At 41.4% G+C, this 23151-nt stretch overlaps 1 protein-coding gene across 3 annotated transcripts in view; it reads right to left on the minus strand.

The window, feature by feature from the left end:
* mcc (MCC regulator of WNT signaling pathway) overlaps positions 1–22676 on the minus strand; it is a 66753-nt gene extending 44077 nt beyond the window's left edge. For 2 of the 3 annotated variants that reach the window (XR_014600836.1, XM_084058246.1), the window contains exons 1-3: positions 22335–22676; positions 20200–20447; positions 16505–16737 (exon numbers count right to left, since the gene is read on the minus strand). Coding sequence is in view for 2 of the 3 variants with exons in the window: in XM_084058246.1 (XP_083914372.1) it covers positions 16505–16737; positions 20200–20447; positions 22335–22462 (609 nt within the window). In the remaining variant the exon portion in view is untranslated. Of the gene's footprint in view, positions 1–7560; positions 8128–16504; positions 16738–20199; positions 20448–22334 lie in introns of those variants that run through there. The other variant, XM_084058247.1, reaches the window with a different exon arrangement.
* Positions 22677–23151: the final 475 nt, after the last annotated feature.

The following is a 23151-nucleotide window of genomic DNA, read 5'->3' on the forward strand; positions in this document are numbered from 1 at the left end:
TAAAATCCATATGAGCGGGTCAGCAGTATCAAGTTCCTCTGTGTCCACACATCATAGAGGACCTAACATGGTTACTTACGCCACACGGACACTGCGATCAGGACAAGCATGCCAGGAATTTGGCCTGCCCCCCAAACTCTCACCAACGTCTCCAGGTGATGTCTGATGACATCAGGGACACGAGTAAAACCCCAGAGAAAAACTCTTCACTCTGCTCACCACTGGCAAACAGTATTGAAAACTGAGAAAATTGAGAGTTACAGACCCGTAAGGGTTGAGTACCAGAGCTCTAGAACAGTGGTTCTCAACCTTTTCAGGCCGTGAGCCCCCAAAATAATCATATTTGAACTGGGTACCCCCCACTCTGATAAGCACTTGGAATGTAGGAGTTGAGGCATGACATTTAGTTTGACTCGGTTCCACAGATAAATATTGTGAAAATAGCAGATCTACAAGATCGCAAAAAAATTTGCCTCTTTCTTATATTAATTGACAACTTGGTCAATGTCTGTCCAGTTTTTATAGTATAGTTTGTTGATTACTTTTGATGCCGTAATCTTGGTCTTATTTTTTAGGCATTAAAAGGGTCTTAAAGGTTCCTTAAATTGTAATAAACAATAATAAACATGGTCAGAAAATGCAGGATCCCCACCAATCTGACCACAAAACACGGCAGCCGTGTTAAGTGGACAGATGGGCAGGCTGTGAACACTTTCAAGATTTTCAATTAGGCCCTGGTCCAAAAAAGGTTGAGAACCACTGCTCTAGAATTCACCAGTTATTCATCATCGTGGCATTTCTGTTGAGCATGTCAGTTGAGCACATGTAACAGGTACGTTAAGTAAATTAATTCATGCAGCGTTTGCAATGTTGACAGTGAGATTGTTATCTCCTTAGCAATCTCGCATAGGCAGACCTTCGTCTGCTATCTCCACAGAAGCTAGTATTTTCATAGATAACCTAGCAGTTATTCTATGAGCACTGCATGGTAAATGCATTAGCAACACGAGGCAAAGGTTGTAAAGCGCAAATGTGGAAAATATTCATAAGCTAATTATTAATCATAACAGTATTTATTATTTATTTTACAAACTATATTCTAAGGGTATCGTCTACACTGGTGGTCATGGCTGCCTGGTACCCATTGAAGCTCCATTAGAGTTCAGTATAGGAGTTACCAGCTTCGTGGCCTTGTGGTTAGAGTGTCCGCCCTGAGATTGGGACTATAAAAATGGGACCTAATGCCTCCCTGCCTGGCACTCAGCATCAAAGGGTTGGATTGGGTGCAAGTCCCTGCAACATACTCTACTAGCAGCACTCTCAGTGTACTTGTGTTGGATGTTCATGTACATCAAGCCGCCGCACACTACAGAAACAGGAGATAGGCTTCTGCCCTATGGGAAGGCTACTTACTTATTTACACAATAGGACTTGTAGGATATGTAGGCTTTAGGGTGGAATATCCTCAGAATACTCAAGCTGTACTATATGGATGGCACTTCAGAACGATCCATTAGGTTTGAGTAAACAATTTCCTATAAATATATCCAAAGTACATAGAGAAGAGAATTACATTTTATTTTACAGTTCTCATTGACATCCATAGTGAAATTGTACATAAGACTCACATGTAATACTTGTGTACATATTAAAAACTGAGCACTGAGAAATATTCTGGATCCATTCTGCACACTGCACACATATTATTCCATACCGTACATATTGAATATGCTGCACCAAGGGACATGCTGTAGTTCTGTACAACTGCATACCGCAAACAATATTATCTTCTGCCTATTCTAAAGGACATCACATTAACCGTGACTTGAGTATTATATGATATTTCTGCATACTTCTTTCTAGAGTTCCATTTCACTCTCAGTTTACTAATGCTTACATGACAGGCGGATGTGAAAGAGTCATAACTCTGTAGATACAGGTACAAACTAGACCTTTCAACCACATGAAATCTAGACTGAAAGAACCAGCCCAATCGATGGTCTTGAAGGGCGGATCAAAACCCAGCCGCCCGGATTCGTGCAGGCTTCCTATTGCTTCACCAATCTTTGTCCCTTCCTCCCCCCCCCCCCCCCCCCCACGGCCTGTGCACGGAGCACGCTGACGTCACCACATTTATAGCGACGCCCCTCTGCACTCTGATTGGTTAGGAGATAACAAGGTCCTAAGACCATCGTTCCTGCATCGTTCGCCCAGGCTTTTTTTCTTTTGTAACAAAAAAAAAGCATGGGTTTCCGAGGCTACATGAAATCTAGAGTCCCTCCCTATTCTCTGGCAAACATTAGTCGAAAATTTGCTGTTTTCAGTTAAGATTTGGTGTAGAGGGAAGAATGAGCGGACCAAATATAGAGTCCTGGGGGACTAGGACTAAGTTATAGGGTTTAAGTGGTTAATATGGTGTTTGTCTAACGGAGGGTCAGGAACTAAATGTGTGTCAAAAAAAACATGTTCTGACAGGGTCATGAATAAAGAACTCTAATAGAAGAATGTGTGTCCTGACTTTATGTTCAAAGCAAAATCTGGTTGGGATCCAGTGGCTTTTATAAACGGTGGTATAAATAAATAGCTGTTTTGGGGAGGAGAATAAAAATAAAAGGGGATTGTCAAGAGGCAAAGGTTAAATGAAAGCTGAACTCTCACTTCTCCAGCTTAATGGACTGTGAAAGATTAATTATGTCCTCCTCTCCATCCAACCTCATTCTGAAAGGCTAAACACTAAACATCCACTGCTTACACTCTGTACCTGCACGCCTTCAACCACAATCATTGTCAAGAGAACACATGAGAGAAAAACAGCAACAGGAAGGGATGAAATTTAAATGCTTGTCACAATTCCTTTTGTTATTGTGTGTTCCTGCGCGTGCGCGCGTGCACGTGTGTGTCAGAAAGACATTTGTGTGGTACACTTCCAGAGGAGGTCATACTTCTTAAGCACGTCTTTGGCATTTACAGTTGAATGAATTACACAGCCTCTTTAGTGGTCATTAATCCTGATTGCTGATGCATGTTAGTTGGAGTATGGCAGTCCCAGATCACTGTGTGTGAGTGTGCGTGTGCGTGTGTGTGTGTGTGTGTGGATGGGGTCAAATACAAAATAAAAATGGAAGGATGCGGACAATTGAGCAAAATGATACACTTAACTGGTCCTCGCTTTTACAAGGAGCTTTTTTAAGTTTTTCCAATTTGCATTAAGGGCAGTTACAATTAAGACATGTTAAGGTTAGGTATGTAGTATAACATATAACATATGGGCTTTGGAAATGGAAGTCAATGGAAGGTCCCAATGAGTATAGCAATACGTGTGTGTGTGTGTGTGTGTGTGTGTGTGTGTGTGTGTGTGTGTGTGTGTGTGTGTGTGTGTGTGTGTGTGTGTGTGTGTGTGTGTGTGTGTGTGTGTGTGTGTGTGTGTGTGTGTGTGTGTGTGTGTGTGTGTGTGTGTGTGTGTGTGTGTAGCATTGATTGAACAGCAGCCAATGTCCTTTACATTTCTAGGGGCTCTGGGGGGTGTATATCACCAGCGTAAATGATGAGTGAGCGCTACGTTACATGGCCCACACATTTAAAACTGTCTCTATGACCTAACCTACTTTCTGTCTCCATAAATCTGAGGTAAAAGCCACCAGAACATTTTCTCAGACATAAAAACATTAGCAAGAAAACTACTCTGACATTATTAGAAGAGAGAGCAGCTACGAGGCTCTAAATGTGATCCATTTGATAAAGAAGCACACTCCTTGTGGTGTATGAGTCTTACACAGAGCAATGAAGCAAACAGGAATATAGTTTGCTTGAGGTCACCTCTTAGACCAGTGGTTCTCAACAGACTTCTGCATTGACAATGTAGTTTAAACTCTGTAAACACTCTTTACTCTCTGAAAAAGCCATGCAGTCAGAACATCACAGGAACCACTTTTGGGGCTCCCAGTCCTGACCTACTGAGGAACACTGGTCGAGAACACTGTGGGGCCTAGGGACCCCCACGGGGAGTTCCAGTGGGTCCCCAGCTAAATGATTGATAGTTAGGAAACAAATGGACCCTTACGGTTATGTAACTCAGATGGAGCTAAATTAACGATTAAATGAATACAGACAATTTTACTGTACTTTACTTTATTGTAGATTGGGGCCCCAGAAATAAATAAAACATCTTGTCAAATGGGGGTCCATGGCCTAATACATTTCAAACCGGGGGTCCTTGAAAAGGTTGAGAATGACTGGTCTGGAAGATGCCAAGAGTTGTGTTTGAGGTGTTTGGGGGTTGTGGGAGGAAGCTGCTAAGCACCCAGTGCGGCACATCGCTTAAACAGAGCTGCAGGCTAACGATACAAAGCATAAACGTGTCAACACTCTTATGCATGGTTTTCCTCTTTACTCACAAGCCTCCCATAAGTGCTTTAACATATACTAGTCCATACCGGCATTTCCACCCACCATCCGAACGGGCTATGGGACTGCGACTACAGATCCCATAGCCTGCGTGACCATATCCATAGCAGAAATACTAAGAAACAGATGAAAATTGGGACTCCCTGCCAACGGTCAATACACATTACGCAATTTCAGATCGAATGGACAACCCACTGAGGAGAAATTTGGATGAAGACCGAACAGACAGACACATTTAGTAGTAGGTTAAACAATACTCCCTTTACCTTCTTGCATGCTTATATTACTTTCTTTCCATCCTTCTTTGTATTTTAGATGTATTACCTTCTGCCAGATGTGCGTGGCAGGGTATTGTAATCTTCCAGTTTGTTCGCTTGTTTGTTTGCTTGTTAGAAAGATACTTAACAGATGTTCAGGAAACCTGGAAGGAATGATCAGTAGATTAAGACACCAATAAAATGTGCTGCTCTTACAGTGTTGTTTCCTCCCACCGTTTATTGCAAGTAACGGCTCAACATGCAAGTAACTTGATAAATTACATAATTATGGTTATCAAGATATAACATTTAAATGGCAGTCCAGTTCTGTTTATAACCGTGAACAATATGTGTCTGCTAATGGTTGTTTTTCATCCGAAGTTAAGATGTCATGTGGAGCTCCTCAGGAGTCTATACTTGGACCCCTATTATTTCTTATTTATATCAATGACCTGGCTGCTGTATCCTCATCCTTTATTCTGTTTGCTGACAATACTAATTTGATTTTAACTATAAAAGGAAAAACTAAAAATAATGTCATCATAGAGCTAAGTTTTCTATTGGTGGGATCAAAATTAGTCAAGTATCATCCACCAGATTTCTAGGTATCCTAGTCGATGAAAATTTGTCTTGGAAAGAACACATACATACAGTAACCAACAAAGTTTCAAGATCACTTGGTATCATCAGAAGAATCAGGGGCTTGGTTCATCAGGCTTGCCTCTTAACCCTTTATTACAGTTTAATGTATCCATAGCTCATTTATTGCAATATTGTCACCCACACATTCAACTGCACACAAGGTACTTGTTGTTTGTCATGTCTTATGTTTGATTACTATGTTTGACTTACTACTTGTTTATTATTTTGGGTGAGAACCTTGTATCCTTAATACTGTATGTCTGTGTCTTTTAATAATGTTACCTTATAATACATAATGTTACCTTATAATACATAATAATGTTACAACATTTCGATCACGTCCGGATAATCATGTACATGTATCCGGACGTGATCGAAATGTTGATCCATCTTGTAATAAACAGCGGGAGAAAACAGCACACTTTATTGTTTTATTTATGCAGATGTTGTGTCTGTCCTCAACTAACTAGAATGCTCTACATCTCTTAACCACTTAAGTTAAGTGCTATATATTTCATCTACAACAAATAGGGGAAATGTCCCATTTTCCCCTCAGGTATCAGTACATTTTCTTATAATTCTCTTCTTCCCTGTCCTGAACCATCTCTGCTGGGGATTTCAGCTGCAGAGCACAGCTAAATGTCATTTCAATTTTACTAGAGCAACCCCCAATGAGTGATTAGGTGGGGCTCAGTGTCTTACTCAAGGTTATTTGGACTGAATAAATTGGCTGTTGGCAAGGGATGAAAGCTGTGACTTTCCAGTACCAGGGCGGTCACTTTATCCACTCAGTTGTCAGTGGGAATCAAGGGTGGCACCAGCTGCTTTTTACATCCCTCTTTACCACTTTAAAGCAGGTAAGGCCAACACAAGTCAAACTTTATCTGTAACCCATAGGGACACTGTATATCGTCGCTGTCAAGTCCAAAACCCTTCCTTTTACATTTGTTTTGTATTGTTTAAAACAGTGAAGATAGCCGATCAACAAGCTCATAGAGCGTAACGTTGTGATGCGTTGTGAGCTTGTAGATCGGCTATTTTCACTACTTTTGTGCGACACCCTTGTATGATGAAGTAGGGCATTCATTTACGAAAAGACAAACAGTTGAAATATGGAGATATGAGGTTTCTGCCTGACAGCAACGACATCCATTATATTTTGTGTGTCTCAGATCTGACCGAGGTTAAGTTATCAACCTTTTTGGCATTCAGCCATAAATGGTTTCCTGAATAATAATTACCATGCAACAAATATCATCGACAAACATATTATCATTCCACTGATTCTAGCATCGCAAGCTAGACAAATCTCACAGGTTTTCACATGAAAACCAGCAAGATTCACCTGCTTTTGAGCCTAGTATTATTCCAGCATAGCATCTATAATATGCTCACTGGAATACATCAATATCAGTGCCTGCTGGCCAGTCTACAGAACAATGTTGGATTGAACTGAAATCTGGACCAAGACCTGGGGTGCCGTTTCGCTCCACTAATCAACATTGCCATAAAGCATAAATGTCTGAAAAAGAATACGCATTAGCATTTGGATTCTCTGTCTGAATAAAGACGTTTCTGTCCAACTGAGTAGTTTGACGTGCTGCTGGTCACGAGGGTTAGGAAGAAAAGTTCCTTCTTTGTTAATCGACAGCAATCTTTTTTTTGCCTCTCTCTGTGTGTGCAGCAGCAGGACTACACCCCCAAGCATTTTACCTTAACCTCACCTCCCCCTTCCCTCTGTGTTTCCCTGTTGAGTGGGAGATATCTGGCTTCAACCTAACTTCCCCTCCACCTGGTTTTAATATGCAGCAGTCCGGGGGAATGGAAGGGGGGGAGGCTGGAGAGACAACTTGCCCAGATGACTAAGATATTCTGACAACAGGCTGCCTTCAAACTTGTGTGTTACATGAGCTTTGACGCGCGCGCACACACCCAAACCCACACACACACACACACACACCGCAGTGGTGTCTACAACAAAAAGACAATCCATTTGCACAATTTACCTGACTGTTACAAGCAAGAATGACAACAGCAGTTATTTAGAGCAGCCTTAAGCAAATGGCTTTCCAAGCAAGATGCAAGATTCACCCATTTTTAATGAATGGGATTCTGAAACCGTAGAAGTCAAACAAACTGAAATCAGAAGGCAACACTCAGAAACCCAAGAACTAACAGCCTTTCCCAGGAATCCTTCAAAAAGGTGAATGACACTTCTGTGGTCATACAGTATGTGTAGAATATGTTGCCATCTTACCTCACCCGCCCCGTTCTGTGCGTCACTCCCCAATTTCACAGGCGCCCCAGAAGAGTTCATAATTCCTCAAACTCTCAAAATAGATTAAGATTCCAGAGCCCTCACCGGGCAGCGGAGCGGAAGACGACAAAGGAGGAATGGAAAAGGACAAGGTGAAACGAAGTAAAAAAAAAAAAAGCCTCCCTCCTCTTCAGCTGCCTGATGCCTCCAGTGTCCTCCGACTGCGCTGGCCAGCCATTTCCATTCAGAGAAATCCCCCCCTTATAGTGCTACGTACGGTGAGAACACACCACACACATGTTCACACAGTTCCGTCTCCCTGAAGCAGACACACATGCTGGTGCGGGCTCCACGGCGTGTGGAAAGGCATCAGCGATCCTGCAGCCTGCTGCCCCTCAGGCAACACATTCCCGAGTCGGTCTGAGGCTTTGCTCTCCCTGCTGGCTCCGCCGCCTGCCTGCCGTTCCCCTTGTCATGTTCACATGCTGGAGTGTTTGGACAAGGCTCAAAGTGTGTGTGCGTGCGCACGACCCATGTGTGCGTGCGCGCGCGCGCGCGTGTGCGTAGCAGAGAGAGAGAGAGAGAGAGAGAAAAGGTGGTCCCTTGTGTCTCTGTGTCTTGGCCGTTCTGCTGCCTTTGCCTGTCGGATTCCAGCCTGCCACAGTTCATTTCTGTCCCTCCCTCAATCCCTCTCTCTCTCTCTCCTCTGTCCCTTCTCCACCCCCCCCCCTCTCTCTCTTGAATGCAGATGTTGAGTTTCAACAATATTTCTTTCCACTTCTGGCTTCAGGACAACCTTTCTCTTCAATGAAACAGAAAATCAGAGTGTACCCACTTTCACAAGAGACTAGGGTGATTTTTTTGACACCAAAACTTCTGAGAGAATATGATTTGCATAATATAACTCAATGAGAAAGGCATCATGTCAGAAGCAATTGTTATCCAGACAGGCAATATGCTGTCAAGGTTCCCAGCAACGTTTTACTTTGTACGAGTTTGGACACCATCTTCCATGAAAATGCAAATGAAGGACAGCAATATTCAGATGAGTTCATTCTGGCTCTCCAAGGATTTTACACTTTGATCACTTCTATTTGACACGTCTTTTATTTAACATGGTCCCTTTATCCCTGGGTAAACAAGGAACTTGTTTACAGAATAATCCCAGACTTACTGTATTTTGAGCCACTTTTCTGTATTATGCTCTATTATATTAATTATTCAACCATTTAATAGGGCTTTAGTGGTCTAACACAAACTACTTAACCTTGTTCTTAACTTAAACTCATTCTTAACTGTTAACTTAATACACTTCCATTATTGTGATCTTTCAAACATCAAAGGAACATTGGAATATAGTGTTTTTGCTATGGCTCTGACCCTTTAAACTAGTTATATGTTTTAATGTTGGTGAACTAGGAACTGACGTTGATTCAATGATTGCACTTAATTTAATTAAATCCCTTCCCTCTGAATAAGGTTGAATGTAAAAAACAAAAAAAAAGGGAAAAAGAAAACTCCGGGTACATCTAGTAGAGTGGCACTAAATCAAGTGCCATCATCTCCCTCACTAGATGCATAAATGGCAATCAATCAATAACCAACATTAAAATGGTGCAGCTTTCAATTTCACATAATTAAAGTACTGTAAGTTGAACTGAGTCAAGACTGCCTCCCTCTGGCTGCATTCTGCACAACAGCCAATAACTAGCCACTACCATTGAATAAATATAATAATCTTCTATAAATAATATGATATATATGAATATAATTAAGCAAATTAGAATACTTCTTTTATAGTAGCTAAGCTCATACAAGGCTAAAGAATTTGTCAATTCTCAAACTCGGAAGAAACAGAGAGCTCCCTGCTGTTACTAATTAATTATAACCGTATGTGGTCTTTTCTTAGAAAAGAGGACATTATATTCAGTAAATAAACTTGAAAGCAAAGGCTGGTTCATGCTCCCTTTGGCTCAGTGCACAGCTAGCAGATGTGACCTGACCTCCATGTATCTGAACAACACCCATGGCCTTACATTATGACAGTGGTTCTAAACCTATGAGCCGGGCCCACTGGTGAGCCGTGAAGAATCTGTGGTTACTGCAAGTGGTCCTCAAATAAAGGCCAAAAAATGCAGATTTGAAAGAAATTAGTTTTCATTGTGATACCGATAAATAGGAACTTAAAGAATCCATTGATCCAAGCCGGAACACAATCGATTGATTGATCATATGCTCTGAAAATGCACCGCAAATGCTTTCATTCTTATCCAGAAAAGGTTGAGAACCACTGCATTATGACAAGCACACACACCCTAGCCAAACTAAAATAACACCACCAATGCTGACATCACTTTGTTTAGCCAATCACTGACAGAGGGACGTTACTGTGGTACCGTATGGCTGTAACGGCTGTACACAACCTTGCTCATCACCCTGAACATGCCCGGCTGCAAGGGCCACCAGCACATTCTGACCATGCACACAGTCACATCTGTTTCCATAGGATATACTAACCAGGAGTAATAGTTGGTGTTTTATACCCTATTTGCCGCTATAGAAAACACACAACAGTCTCCTACAAATGTATTGCTTGTTATCTCAGATGTGTGTGTGTGTGTGTGTGTGTGTGTGTGTGTGTGTGTGTGTGTGTGTGTGCGTGTGTATATATATATATATATACATATATATATATATATTCACATTATGATGTAGTACTACTGATAAAAACAGTGAAAGGGGTCTTTATATCATGAACACAGGAGCTGACTAGATAATACTGAACCGAATGTTTTCCAAATTGCAAACGCCAATGCCGATTGTTAAACATTGCTGCTCTGTCGGGAAGCACTAAAAATAGCAAACAAACACTTTTCTATAAAGCCACGGGTCTAATATTGAGAACAATGACCAACAAGTGATATGGTCTTACCCCGTTTGACTGTACATTTATTATGGTGACAGACAGACAGACAAAACACATCATATTACGAGCTGGATGAATTACATGTATCTATTAACTCAAATGGCAATTATGGGAGGCTGGCAAGGAGCCAGGCAGGCATGCGACATCCACTATACAGTATTTGCAAACAAAGAAACTTATAACCAATGGAAGGTGGCTGACAGTATAGTGGGAGATGGATGCAAATGAAACCCTGTTGCAGCTGCTCATAATCTCCAGAGGCTGTTAGCACATGTTCTATCAGGAGGCTGTAACCTAAAGCTTGGACGCTGAAATCAGAATTAGCAGCTAAGGGGAAGCAGCTCTTAATTGTGTATGTGGTGTTGTGGTGGTGGTAAAAAGTACTCAAATTGTTTAAGTAAAAGTATCAATACTGCAATGTAGAAATACTTTGTTACAAGTAAAAGTCCAGAATTCCAAATTTACTTGAGTAAAAGGGTCAAAAGTATTGGCATCAAAATATACTTAAAGTACCAAAATAAAAGTACTCATTATACAGAATGTTCAAGTTTTCAAAATGTATAACAATGTTTTGAAAATACCGATCTACAAGCTCACAACACGTCACGATGTGCCGTGTTTCGAGCTTGTAGATCTGCTATTTTCAAAAGAAACATGTATAGGGTTTAAGTGGGCAATGTATATTTTGTAATAATAATCAAAATCTACAAAGTAACTAGTAACTAAAGTTTTCAAATAATTGTAGTGGAGTAAAAGTACAATATTTGCCTCTAAGATGTAGTGGAGTAGAAGTAAAAGTATTGGAAATTGGAAATACTCAAGTAAAGTACAAATACCTCAAAACTCAAGTAAATGTTACTTTCCACCACTGGGTGTTGTGCATGTGTGCGTAGTACTGCGTACATATTTCACTGAAACATACTGCACTGTTAATGGCCAGTGTCAGGAGAAATGGAGCTTATCCCTACTGGCACCACTCTCTGTTACTCACACCCAATAGCACTTAACCTCTCTACTCCCAGGGGCGTGCAGTGATCTACAGAGGAACTCTGTCATGACAGAGTAGCACAACAGCAAAACCACTTAATGATTTATATAAATCTATAGAGTATGTACCCATGAAACCTGATATGGGTGCGTATGACAGCTCCAATGAAGTTTGCGGGAGCCTGGGAGATGCCCACTGATGAATAATAAATAGACACGCGTTAATGAGAGTGACAGTTCAGTGGAGATGCAACAACACGCGCTTTATAAATTCTCTTTTATAAAAAAAAAAGGTTACCTACGGTAAGAATCCAGCCAGTAAAAATAAATAAATAAAAAAGGATACAGAGGAATGCTTAACATACCTAATGACATCTACCTGGAACTCCAGAACATAATTAAGGGGGTGGATCTAATTACCAAGATGTGTTTTTGGCTTAGAACAGAAGTCTTGTGAAGTATCTTATAATCATGACAGGTCCACACATCTGGTTACACTTGGAGGACCCGTTCATAAGGAAAACAGTTCCAAACATGCTGTTATGTTTTGGTATCAACACTTTTTTTCAGTTGAAAATACATTATTTTAGTTGAGCCACAAGCTGCATGACACCGAAGCATAAATCAGGCTTTAGCTTACAGCTGGTGCCAGTCATACAGACAACCATTGTCAGTTGTCATTCACTGTCCATTAGTCTACTCCACTTAAAAAAAATCTACCATGACAGCCAGTCCCTAATGTGAGGTACCACCTACTAAGGTAAAAAACAAAAAGAATATCTGCACAAAACTAAACTTAGAAAACAAAATTAAATTGTTTATGAGTTAAAATAGAACGAGTGCATAGGCCTTTGATGCCCTGACAGAGTGTCCCAGGTTAGATTCCCGAGCCCGGCGGCGGATTTGTTGCATGTCATTTCCTGACTCTCTCCCCGGTTCCTGTCTCTCCCCACTGTACTATTGAAATAAGGCAGACAAGCCCCAAAATATATACACCTGTATATAAAAAAAACATGTGCATGAAATGCTAATTTTTGCACAAAATAACAAGAGCCAGTGAAACCTGTCAACACTGAAATGTGCTGTGGAAAACACTTTGTCAACCCTCAAACTAGATGGTTTTCACTGACAAATCAACTTGGCATGTAATATTAATTCATATGTAATCCAAAATGCAAATGCAAATGCAAAATGCTACACCTTGGATTGGCTCCCACAGAGTCAGTTTCCTTGCTACCAGTTCCAGGTGCCTGACACAATGCCCTGCCAGCCTCATCCTTCTCTCCCTGACCTTGCCTGTGACCTGCGGGAGGCCTCTGTATAGGTTCACGTTTCTGATGTAGTCAAGTGCTATTTGTAGCATTCTCGTGCAGACGCCATCCAGGGCCTTTTCCTGCTGCACTGTGGGCATCCATGTCTCTGCCCCATACAGCAGTACTGACTCAACTGTAGCCACGAACAGCCACCTCTTGAGGTCATCTGCCAACCATGTTAGATTTCCACACTCTCCTCATCCCATAGTAAGGTCAAACAGCTTCTTACTAATGATACATAATAAAGTACTACTTAGCATTGTCATTATAGTCTTGATAAGTAAATCATCCTCAAAAGGAGGTAAAACATCTATCACAATTCTCCATCCATTTTACCCCATGAAAAAGGTAATTCATCTATAAACATACAGTATAAATTATGCAGTAAGTACAGTATAATATACTGTGAGTCATCAAAATTCCCAAATAAACAGGACTAAGCATCAGTTGCGTTGGGGTGGGTTCCAGTACCAATTGTGTTAGTTAAACAGCACAATTCCTTGGCTCAAAGCCAAGTTCTATTTAATTTCTTAGTCCTGGGTGTGTTTTGGGCATAACATAAATTGGACCAATCAGTGTGAAGTTTAACATTCCCTTTCCAGTTCAAATATGATTATTTTGGGGGGTCACATCCTAAAAAGGTTTCCCTAAAAAGGAAAACCACTGGCCTTCATGTGTACGGTACGCATCAGGTGTGAAAAACAAGCGTACAAAACACAGAAGCTCACAGCTATTTGACAACTCTCTCTCTCTCTCTCCCCCTCCCTCCCTCTCTCTCCCCGTCTCCCCTTCAAGTGTACTCATATTACTAATGTGAAAGCTGACAGGTGGGGGAGGGGCAATTGTACTCGTGCACGGTTCAAAGCAATCGTATCAAATGTGAAACCAGCTTAAATAGTGAGGAAATATCTGTGCTGCTGTCACTCCGCTGGAAAGACCAGCTCGGGGCTGGTCAAGTGCAATCGCTTTTTGACTTTCCTCACTGTACATAGCAATGTGCCAAACCACACCTCATTCTAAGACCAACAGCAGCCTTCAGCAAACAGATGAGCCACCTACATTTGGTCATTATACAACGTGGGCACTGTTGTGAAAACGACAACTGTGTCGTTTGTAAATTAGCAATGATAATTACTCTGCCCTTAGTGACATTTAGTGCCAGGTGTAAAATAGGGCCCTAACAATCAAGTCCAGCTAGCAGCCCCTAGAGATCATGATGTAAAGGCCATAGGGTCATTAGAATATTCATCTTCAAGGGATGCACTCAGCAACTTTTGTAGCAATCTACCTATTTGATTTTTGTTAACTTGTAAGCAATTACTCAGTTTGACTTAATGGTGGCACTAATTAAAAGGCCATTTGGCTACCAAAACCAGTAAGTATGGGGTTCTCCTTTGGGGACTATGAAGGTCCACAGCAAATTCCATGACAATATAGTAGTCACTAGTTGTCAAATGTGTTGTTTGGGACCAAAGTGTTAGACCGACTGACCGATATCGCTATCATTACTAAGAACAAAATGATTTTAAAGTAAGACTGGGGAGGTATTGCAGATACGCATGTAGAGTGAACAATCAATGTTATTTATTTCTAATGTAATACTATGGCTCATACAATAACGGTAGAATATTTCACCATCATAATTTCTCAGAAACCATTTTAGCCATTGGCAATAAATCACAATATCCAGGGCCTGAATTGAGGGGATCCCCCTTAACAGCTTCACAAAGGTGGGATTTATACTCTTTGGGGGGGGGCGGGATACTATTTGTGAGCTTAACTAAAGGTCTTACACATTGTCCCACCACTCAGTGTCTTTCTTCTAGTGGCTCCCTCTTATCTCTTGTCTCCATGCTCTAGTCTTGTACTCTCTCATGTCTTTCCACTTAACAACTTAAATAATGAGTTGTTTCCTATTTCTTGTGTCTGTGGATTCATTCAGTATTAAGGAAAACACAGGACTTTTTAGCACACAGGTGTGTGCGGGCATTCGTGCGCTCATGCGTAGAGCAGGGGACGAGAGACGGACAGAAACTGTTTATTATGGACAGTTTATTATGAATTTCCTGAAAGATCAGCAGAATGTATTCAAATGTACATTGTATGTACAAATATAGGTTCAGTAGGTAGGAGGTCTATGCAATGCATTTTACTGTACATCCTACATTTCCTTACATTTCAAAGAAACAAAGATGGAGAGGAACTAAAGAACCAGACAGACATGCGCAAGGGGAAAGAAAATTTGAGACGGAACAGAGAGAGATGGAGTCTTAAGAGGGAGAGAGGTTTGTGCCAGTATTTGTGTCGCGTGCCAAAATAGCAGATCTACATGCTCACAATGTGTCCCAAGCTTATTACTTTTTCGGAGCAACAACACCATCGTACAACGGATTATAAATAAGCATAGCCAGTGGACTTGGAGGGGGGCTGGTGCCTGTAGCCTTGCAGAGAAAGCAAAGAGGATAAGAGAGCGTACGGAAGACAGAGGGTCTGTCTAAAGCGCTTCCAGGCCAATCCTCCCGCATTCCTGTAGGCTGATTATGTTATTAACATTGCTGTAAATGTGTGGGGGATTCAATTAAATTATTTCCAATCCCTGCAACCCCGTGCTGAAATTCAGGCCCTGGTGTCTCTCTCCTGAGTGTTCTTTTAATAAAAAAAAATATTATAAACAAATGTACACTTTATTAAATTGTGTATGTTACCAACTTTTTTTTACCCAAAATGCATTAAACATTTAGCACAAGGGCATGACAGCAACATTGTTAGCACAAGACTGCATCTTTTGTTCTCAATGTAATAACTGAACTGAAACAAGTTATTTATTTCCTACAGTCATTTAGTCTCCAGGGCTCAATACTAATATTAAAGTCGCCTCCCCTTCCCTTTGTCCCGTTAAAACCGAGAAAGCATCTGTGTTATTTTAGATTTTAGCGTTGGCTATTCCAAAATAGCAGATATACAAGCTCACAGCGCACCTTGTACATCTGCTATTTCTTTACATTTTTGAAACATCTCGAAAAGTACTGATTTAGACGGCATTTCAATCAGAAACACTCACGTCAAAGTAGATTAAGAACCATTTATTGCCACAAATGGAATACAGATAAGCTTGGTGTTAAAGCTCCGCTCTTGGGAGAATATTCACTGAATTTTGTCGAAGCAGCCTGCTAAGCATATATTCAGGAAATGCTTAAGCAAATCCCCCATAGGGATACAATGTCAACAATAAGCAGCACATTGACATATTAGTTAGAATTAGCAGATAACATGATAAACACAAGTATTTGAGCCTATGCCAGACTCTAAACAAAGCAGATATACATGATAATCACAAGTATTTGAGCCTATGCCAGACTCTAATCAAAAGGTGGAGGCTGGGGTGGAGGAGGAGCTAGCAAAATGCACTGATTGGTTCAGCAACCAAGAAAGACTTAGAGAATATGAAGCCGTATTTAAAGGAACATCTTTGCTCATGCGTGAGCTGTGATTGGATAATGATCGTGTGACGTAATGACCAGCAGTGCTGTGAATGGGGAATAGAAAGCTGATGTTCACATCAGCTGACTGACAGCTGGTTACAACTTTGGCGTGCAAGACTTCCGTGTCCTGCATAACTAACGCTATGCTTCATTTGTAGAATCGGCCTCAAGTCTTAATGGGTTAAACTGTATTAGGTGAAAAGACACATTGGACAGTCGGCGTGAGACCTACTCACCGTGTTGGACAGCTCCATGTAGTTCTTATCGTTGGGTGTGACACAAGCACTGGTCTGGGCCAGGAGTTTGTGGAGAGCAGCCTTCTGCTCCAGGACAGAGTCGGGCTGATCTAGAAACTTGTGGAGCAGTATAGACTTCTGAGGCTGCTGGCTATGAACCCGGACCCCAGGACTCTGCAGGTCTCGTGCTCCCGAGTCAAACTCCCAACTCTCTCTGGCTCCTGACAAGGTGCCTGAAAACACGGTGTGGTAAAATAATGAATAGAGGATAAAATAATGGAATCTTCTTTATTATCACCAACATTATTTACTATTGTACACATATTCATTTATTAAAATAGCATTTAGTGCAGGGGTCTTCAACATTTTTCAGGCCAAGGACCCCCTTGCTGAGAGAGATGAAGCAGGGACCCCCACTAAATATTGTATTTCAGATTAAACTTTTTTTACTCGGTCTGCCCTTCTTTTCTCTCTACAGTCTACACCTATACCTCTTTGCCAAAAATAGCAGATCTACAAGCTCACAACGCCTCGCGCTGCGCCTATTTTTGGCTAAAGTTCTCCTCACAAAGGGGATGCTAGGGTTCAAGTGGTTAATGTAAAACAAACAAAAAAAATCATATCACTCAAAGATTTGGCGGCCCCCCTGTAGTAAGTCAGAGGACCCCCTAGGGGTCCCAGACCCCCTGTTGAAGACCCCTGATTTAGTACACTGACACCAATGACCAATCCCTACAATGCAGTCGAGTTAGGATGATTGAGTTAGCTTCTATAAATGGAAAATGTTCGTGACAGTGATAGAGTCGCAGATGAGGACAAGCAGAATAGAATTATTTCTGAATAGGATCTTTGTCCTCACTGAACTCTCACACTCACATACCTTGAGACTAAACCTTGGAAAAAAAGACTGTTGGATATGGAGGGAGGTCTTCTACACAGGAGTTAATGGCTGCATTCTATGGCCATGTTCATTTGGAAACCTTTCCAGATCTTGTATTATTTCTAGGGGTGTCAAAATATATTAGTCCACAAAACATCATGATATAAAACATGACGATATGTATCTTCAAGACAAAATGATGTACTGAGCTGGTGAATTCTCAAGTTTGTGATGTTTGTTTTTTGTTTTTGAGTGGTGCCAACCACTCCTACATTTGACTTTGTCCGTGTGTCCGTATGTCCGTATGTCCGTCCGTCCGTATGTCCATCCGTCCGTATGTCCGTCCGTATGTTTGAGCACGGCTGATTGGTCAAGCTTCACGAGACACGTGACAATATGTTGTCACGTGTCACGTGACAACATATTGTTGCTGATTGTTGCGGATGCAACCAGTTACACTTTCAAAGGCACCACTCTCTTCACACTGGGTGTGATTTTTCACATTACACTGGGCTGAGCACTAAAAGGTAATTGGGCCACATAACTGTGTACAATCAGATTTGATAATAATGTGTACCGCTAAAGTGGCACGAAGTGGCATGAAGTTGTTTTGTCTATTGCAAAGTTGTGAATTGCAACGTTGAACTGTGAATTACTGTGCAATTGAAATGGCAGAAGGAATGGAGAAAGCATAAGAACAGGGTGACCCATTTCCACATTAGTTCATCTCTCCTCGTCCATGTTGGAATGATCATAATTGCTGTACTCAACGTAGCATGTGGATCTGATCTCAAATGTGTTTAGGTTTGGATTTGGGACACGACCACAACTCGACCAACTAGAGACACAGCCAAATTATGTTGTCTCTGTTGGGTGGAAACCTCATACAGTATGTCCAAAACTGTTCCTTTTCAGGATTCTACTTTTGCTGCAAAAGTAACAGATCTACAAGCTCAAAACGCTTTTAGAACGCTCAAGCTTCAAATACTTTTGAAGCCTCAAGCTTGTGTGAGACGCTGTAGTATGATCAAGTAGGGCGTTAATTTACACCAATTTCTTATTTTAAAATATGGAGATAAGAGGTTTTTGCCCGACAGCAAAATGATATACGAGGGGTGAAAGACATCTCTGCTCAGTTCACTGCTGTTGCTGTCTAACCAAATCACTTTTCCTCACTCACTTAGTCACTTGCGTCACTGTAATGGGTGTAAACAACCAACTGAGCTGTCACCAATAAATGTGTGGGTTCTAAGCAACATTAATAACTTTCTTATCTTAAGTCAAATCATTTCATTTTGACTTCATCAATCATGTGTCCTTCACAGCGTTGACATCATTAGTCATTTCTTTCCATGCTTTCTTTGGTTTAATCTGTTCCTGTCACTCAACTATTTACACTTTTAGAAGTTATGGCTTATCTCCGTGTCTTTTCATGTTGACAGGGCGTCTAATGATGCAAATCAACATGAAAAAGGAATGCATCAGCTGGTACACTTGGTGCACACACAACATTTGGGCCAGGACTGGATTTCATGAGTACCTTGTTGGTTTTCCTGAGGCTCTTCCCAGGTTTGGTGAATGACGCCCAATGCCCGAGTCTACCACATTTAGACCTAAATATGCCTTTAGTCACGTCCCTTAACTCATGTACTGTAGTACTTGGGGGGGTTCCAGGGGGTCCCCAGCCAAATGTGTTAATATAGCATCACAAGCATAACTTCTATACTTTGGCTTTTCAAAAATATCAGATCTACAAGCTCATAGCGCTTGAGCACCGTGCCGTGCTATGAGCTTGTAGATCTGCTATTTTTGAAAAAATCTGGAACATTTGTGCAAACCTTTCAATATATATATTTTTAAGCAAACATTTGTAACTCAAATCTTTGCTTCTGGGGGTCCCTGGAACAAGATATTTGTGATGGGGGTCCCCGGCCAAATACATATAATTTTGGGGGTCCTTGACATGAAAAGGTTTGAGAACCACTGCTGTAGCTGCGGACTACTGGAGATGTATTGAGGAGTTATGATGATGAAATACATTAGGCCGACGGTAGTTCAGTATCAGGGGTCCAGAGTGTGGGGGTTGTCTGCTAGGAGTGTAGTTTCAGCTGTAGTCGGACTTGGACCACAGCTGACAGGTAATAAATGTTCATTAGGTCAAAAGCTGTTAAGAGTGTTCTGTCATTTTAATGTCACGTATACATGTTAACACTTTACCTACATGCATTTAGAACCTGGTTGTTAGGGATGCTGTTTGCCAAGATCACAGTGACACCAATGTGACAATTATCCATCAGCAAGCATTCATTGACTTAACAACGTGCTCTAATTGTTAGTGGTACAGTTAGCCACAAGAAGTCAGCAAAGTAGGTATTACACCTCAAAATCTTTTTTTTTTTTTAACACTACACCAGTAGCTGACCTGACAGTGTCAACCACATAACTGCAATGTCCCTGGTTCAACTCCGGCCAGAGACCTGTGTTGCATGTCATGTCATTCCCTCTTCTACGGTCACTTTCCAGTCTCTCTGTCTTCTCAGATTTCTACTTTCTACTGTCTCCCTCTTAGCTTTCCTCCTGTCTGCCCCAAACCTCTCAGTTTTCCTACTGCCCGTCTCCTCCTACATTGTCCCCCTCTCAGCTTTCCTGCTGTCCCTCTCCTCCTACACCGTCCATAAACTTCACAATTCTTCCATATACTTTCTTCTCCATGGTATAATGCACTCTACCTTGCTCTGCACTACTATATGTGCGTTTTGCACATCTGGTGTGAAAACCCCATTGTTATTTCTATTGTTTACAGCCTGATACTGACCCAGGCTGTTGTCACCGCTGGTTGGCAGGGAGATGATATGTTCTAGGAGCTTCTGGTTACTGTTCGGATCTTGGGTATGTCGGTAGAGCTTGCCCTCCTCCTTGTGGATCTCCTGTACCAGCCGCATGCGGCAGCGACTGAAGTCTTCATAGGATATCTTCCCACGCTCATCGCCTCCTAGCTGGCTCATGATATCTGCCACCGATTCCTCCATGTTGAGCTGACGACACACCATAAGGAGGTCATTCCTGATACCAAGACAAATGAAAAAACAAAAAAAAGGTTGAGAGTACAGTACACCCAAGTTCACAACATACTGTAAGGATCATGTTTTCATCCATAACAACAACTTTGTAGTAGGATATGACTTTGGAATGACATGTGTACTCATGTGTTTATGCTTGGGGAGTTGGGGCAATGATATACATGCCACAGACAGGGAAATCAGCATTGCATGAGAGGATACTCCACATTGAGTAGTGGCAAAATTAATGAATCTGCATATGCCTTTGTCAGATGGGGAGCGTTTATCTTTTATTTGAAGAGGAATTGAGAAACAAAATCTAATGATCATAAAAAAGCAATAGGATAATCTTAACTGGATGTAAAGGGTTATGAAAATAATTAGCCTAACTTTCCCTATGTTCACATACATGTAATTCTGTTGCAATAATGTACTTTTTAATTTCTGGGTTGACTGATCATCAGTGTGCGTTTTTTGACAGTGTGCTGCAATAATAGCAGAGATGCAGGGGAAAAGAAGACAATGGCCTTCAGTGTAGTCTAGCCTAAAAATTGCATTGCATGGTGATAAATATTTGGGCAGTGTCTTCCTTGCTCTGCTGGCAGTATGCACAAAACATGTGGCACCAATTGGTCCAGAGGTTTGCGAGATTAGCAGCACACAGAAAGAAAACACACACACACACACACACACACACACGCACACGCACACACACACACACACACACACACACACACACACACACACACACACACACACACACACACACACACACACACGGCTCACTAGTGATGACAAAGCAGTGTATTACAAGCCAGAATCTTTTAACTGATGCCCAACAACAACAGTTGTTACGCAACAATAATGAAAAGGAAAGTTGAACTGGCTTCAACTTTTTTCAGCACTCCAATGACACAGTGAAGCATCAAACAATCATGTTTTTGTTTAGCTATTTCCAATCCTATTCTCTCTCTCCCCACAATTCCTGGTTTGTTCCCTGAATTGAAGAAAAACGAATTCTTGCCATTAACCAGTTCCCTATGCTATTTAACCTACCCTTTTCATTTAGCAGTGAGGCTTGAGCAACAGACATGGACATGGACATGGGTGAAAAAACGTAACTTTAACTATGGATCTATGAGACCAAACGAAGACAGAGTGAGGTCAGATCATCATATACATATATATATATATATATATAAAAAATAGAATTCCAGTTTTTGATATGTATTTTCTGGTGTTTTCACAGTTTGTTTAGGAAGACAGGGATGTTCATGTTTTGGGGCTACCAAAACAAACCGTGAAAACACCAAAACACAGCGAGAGGGCAACGTGTTTCTGCAGGTAAACACCATCACACTACTCCAGTGGCTGGTAACTGCTGGTATAGAGGGAATTGATAGGTAAAACAATGAATATATTATTTTCCATCCACAGGTTATACAAATAATGGCCAGCTATACTAATACACACAAAAAAAGGCAATTATGATCACAATACGACGACTATGTAAACCAGTTACAGTATGTTGTCAAACATTTGCTGTTAGGTTACTGTTGTTTAAGGTGTTTGCCTGTTGCAGTGCTGCAAGTCAAAGGTGTAACTATAACTCCCCCAAACGAAGGGGGAATAATACAGGAACACAGTAGTCGTGTTATCATGCAGATGCAGATATTTGGCAACTTGGGTTCGGGTTGTTCATTGTTGTCCAGGTCAGCTGACATTGGAATGTCTAAAGAGCCGAGAGCGTCTGATCATAAAGTCTACCTACCTACAGTGTAGTGTGCTCTGCCTCTCGGATCTTACACGTTTTGTATCAGCTACAAAAGTTTCCCCAACGACTTTCTCTCCATATCGAGTATGTTTACCACACATATGGCACCGTGTTTACCTGTTGATGAAGCCGTCTCCGTCTCCGTCGCAGGTCTGGAACAGCCGCCTCATCCTCTCCTCCTCCCCGGTGCTGGAGGCATCGCTGCTGCCGCTGCTCACACTAACATCGGCCGCTGTGGTCGCCATGATCCTCCTCCCACTCCACCATGGATCCCACCGGAGTCACTGCAAGAACTTCACGAAAGTTCCCCCTCTCGGTGGTTAAATACAATGGTTATTATCATGCCTGTGTCCACTACTCCCCATCGTAACGCTTTAGCTTCGTTACGAACTTGAGTGTAACGTGGCTGTATCGTACATTTGAGTAGCTAAAAGAACCAAGACAGTGAAAAAGCTACAGCACAGATCCCAGAGTGGCTGTGCTGGGTGGGTGGGTGGCCTGTGATGAGGCTCAGAGGGCGGAGTGACTCCCCGGCTGCTCCACAGCCAGACAGTCTCCTTGATTAGAACAAACCACAGGCTTCAAATAGACTATGGATCTAAAAATAATGACTTACTATTACAGTATCTCCAAATAATTACTTAATGACTTACTTACTATGGTACAGTAGGCTATTCAGTTGTGGGAAAAGTACTCACATTGTTTTACTTAAGTAAAAGTATCAATACTGCAATGTAGAAATACTCAAAATTTGAGTAAAAGTACAACATTAATTATTTGGTATAACAATTTACTTAATTGTACCAAAAGTAGAAAGTACTCATTATGCATAATGTCCCATTTCACATGTATAAAATGTATACAAATCTTTTGAAAATAGCAGATCTACAAGCTCACAATGCCGCATTGTGAGCTTGTAGATCGGCTATTTTCA

Source organism: Gymnoscopelus microlampas, assembly GCF_963454915.1.
Source record: "Gymnoscopelus microlampas genome assembly, chromosome: 5".
Classification (NCBI taxonomy): Eukaryota; Metazoa; Chordata; class Actinopteri; order Myctophiformes; family Myctophidae; genus Gymnoscopelus; species Gymnoscopelus microlampas.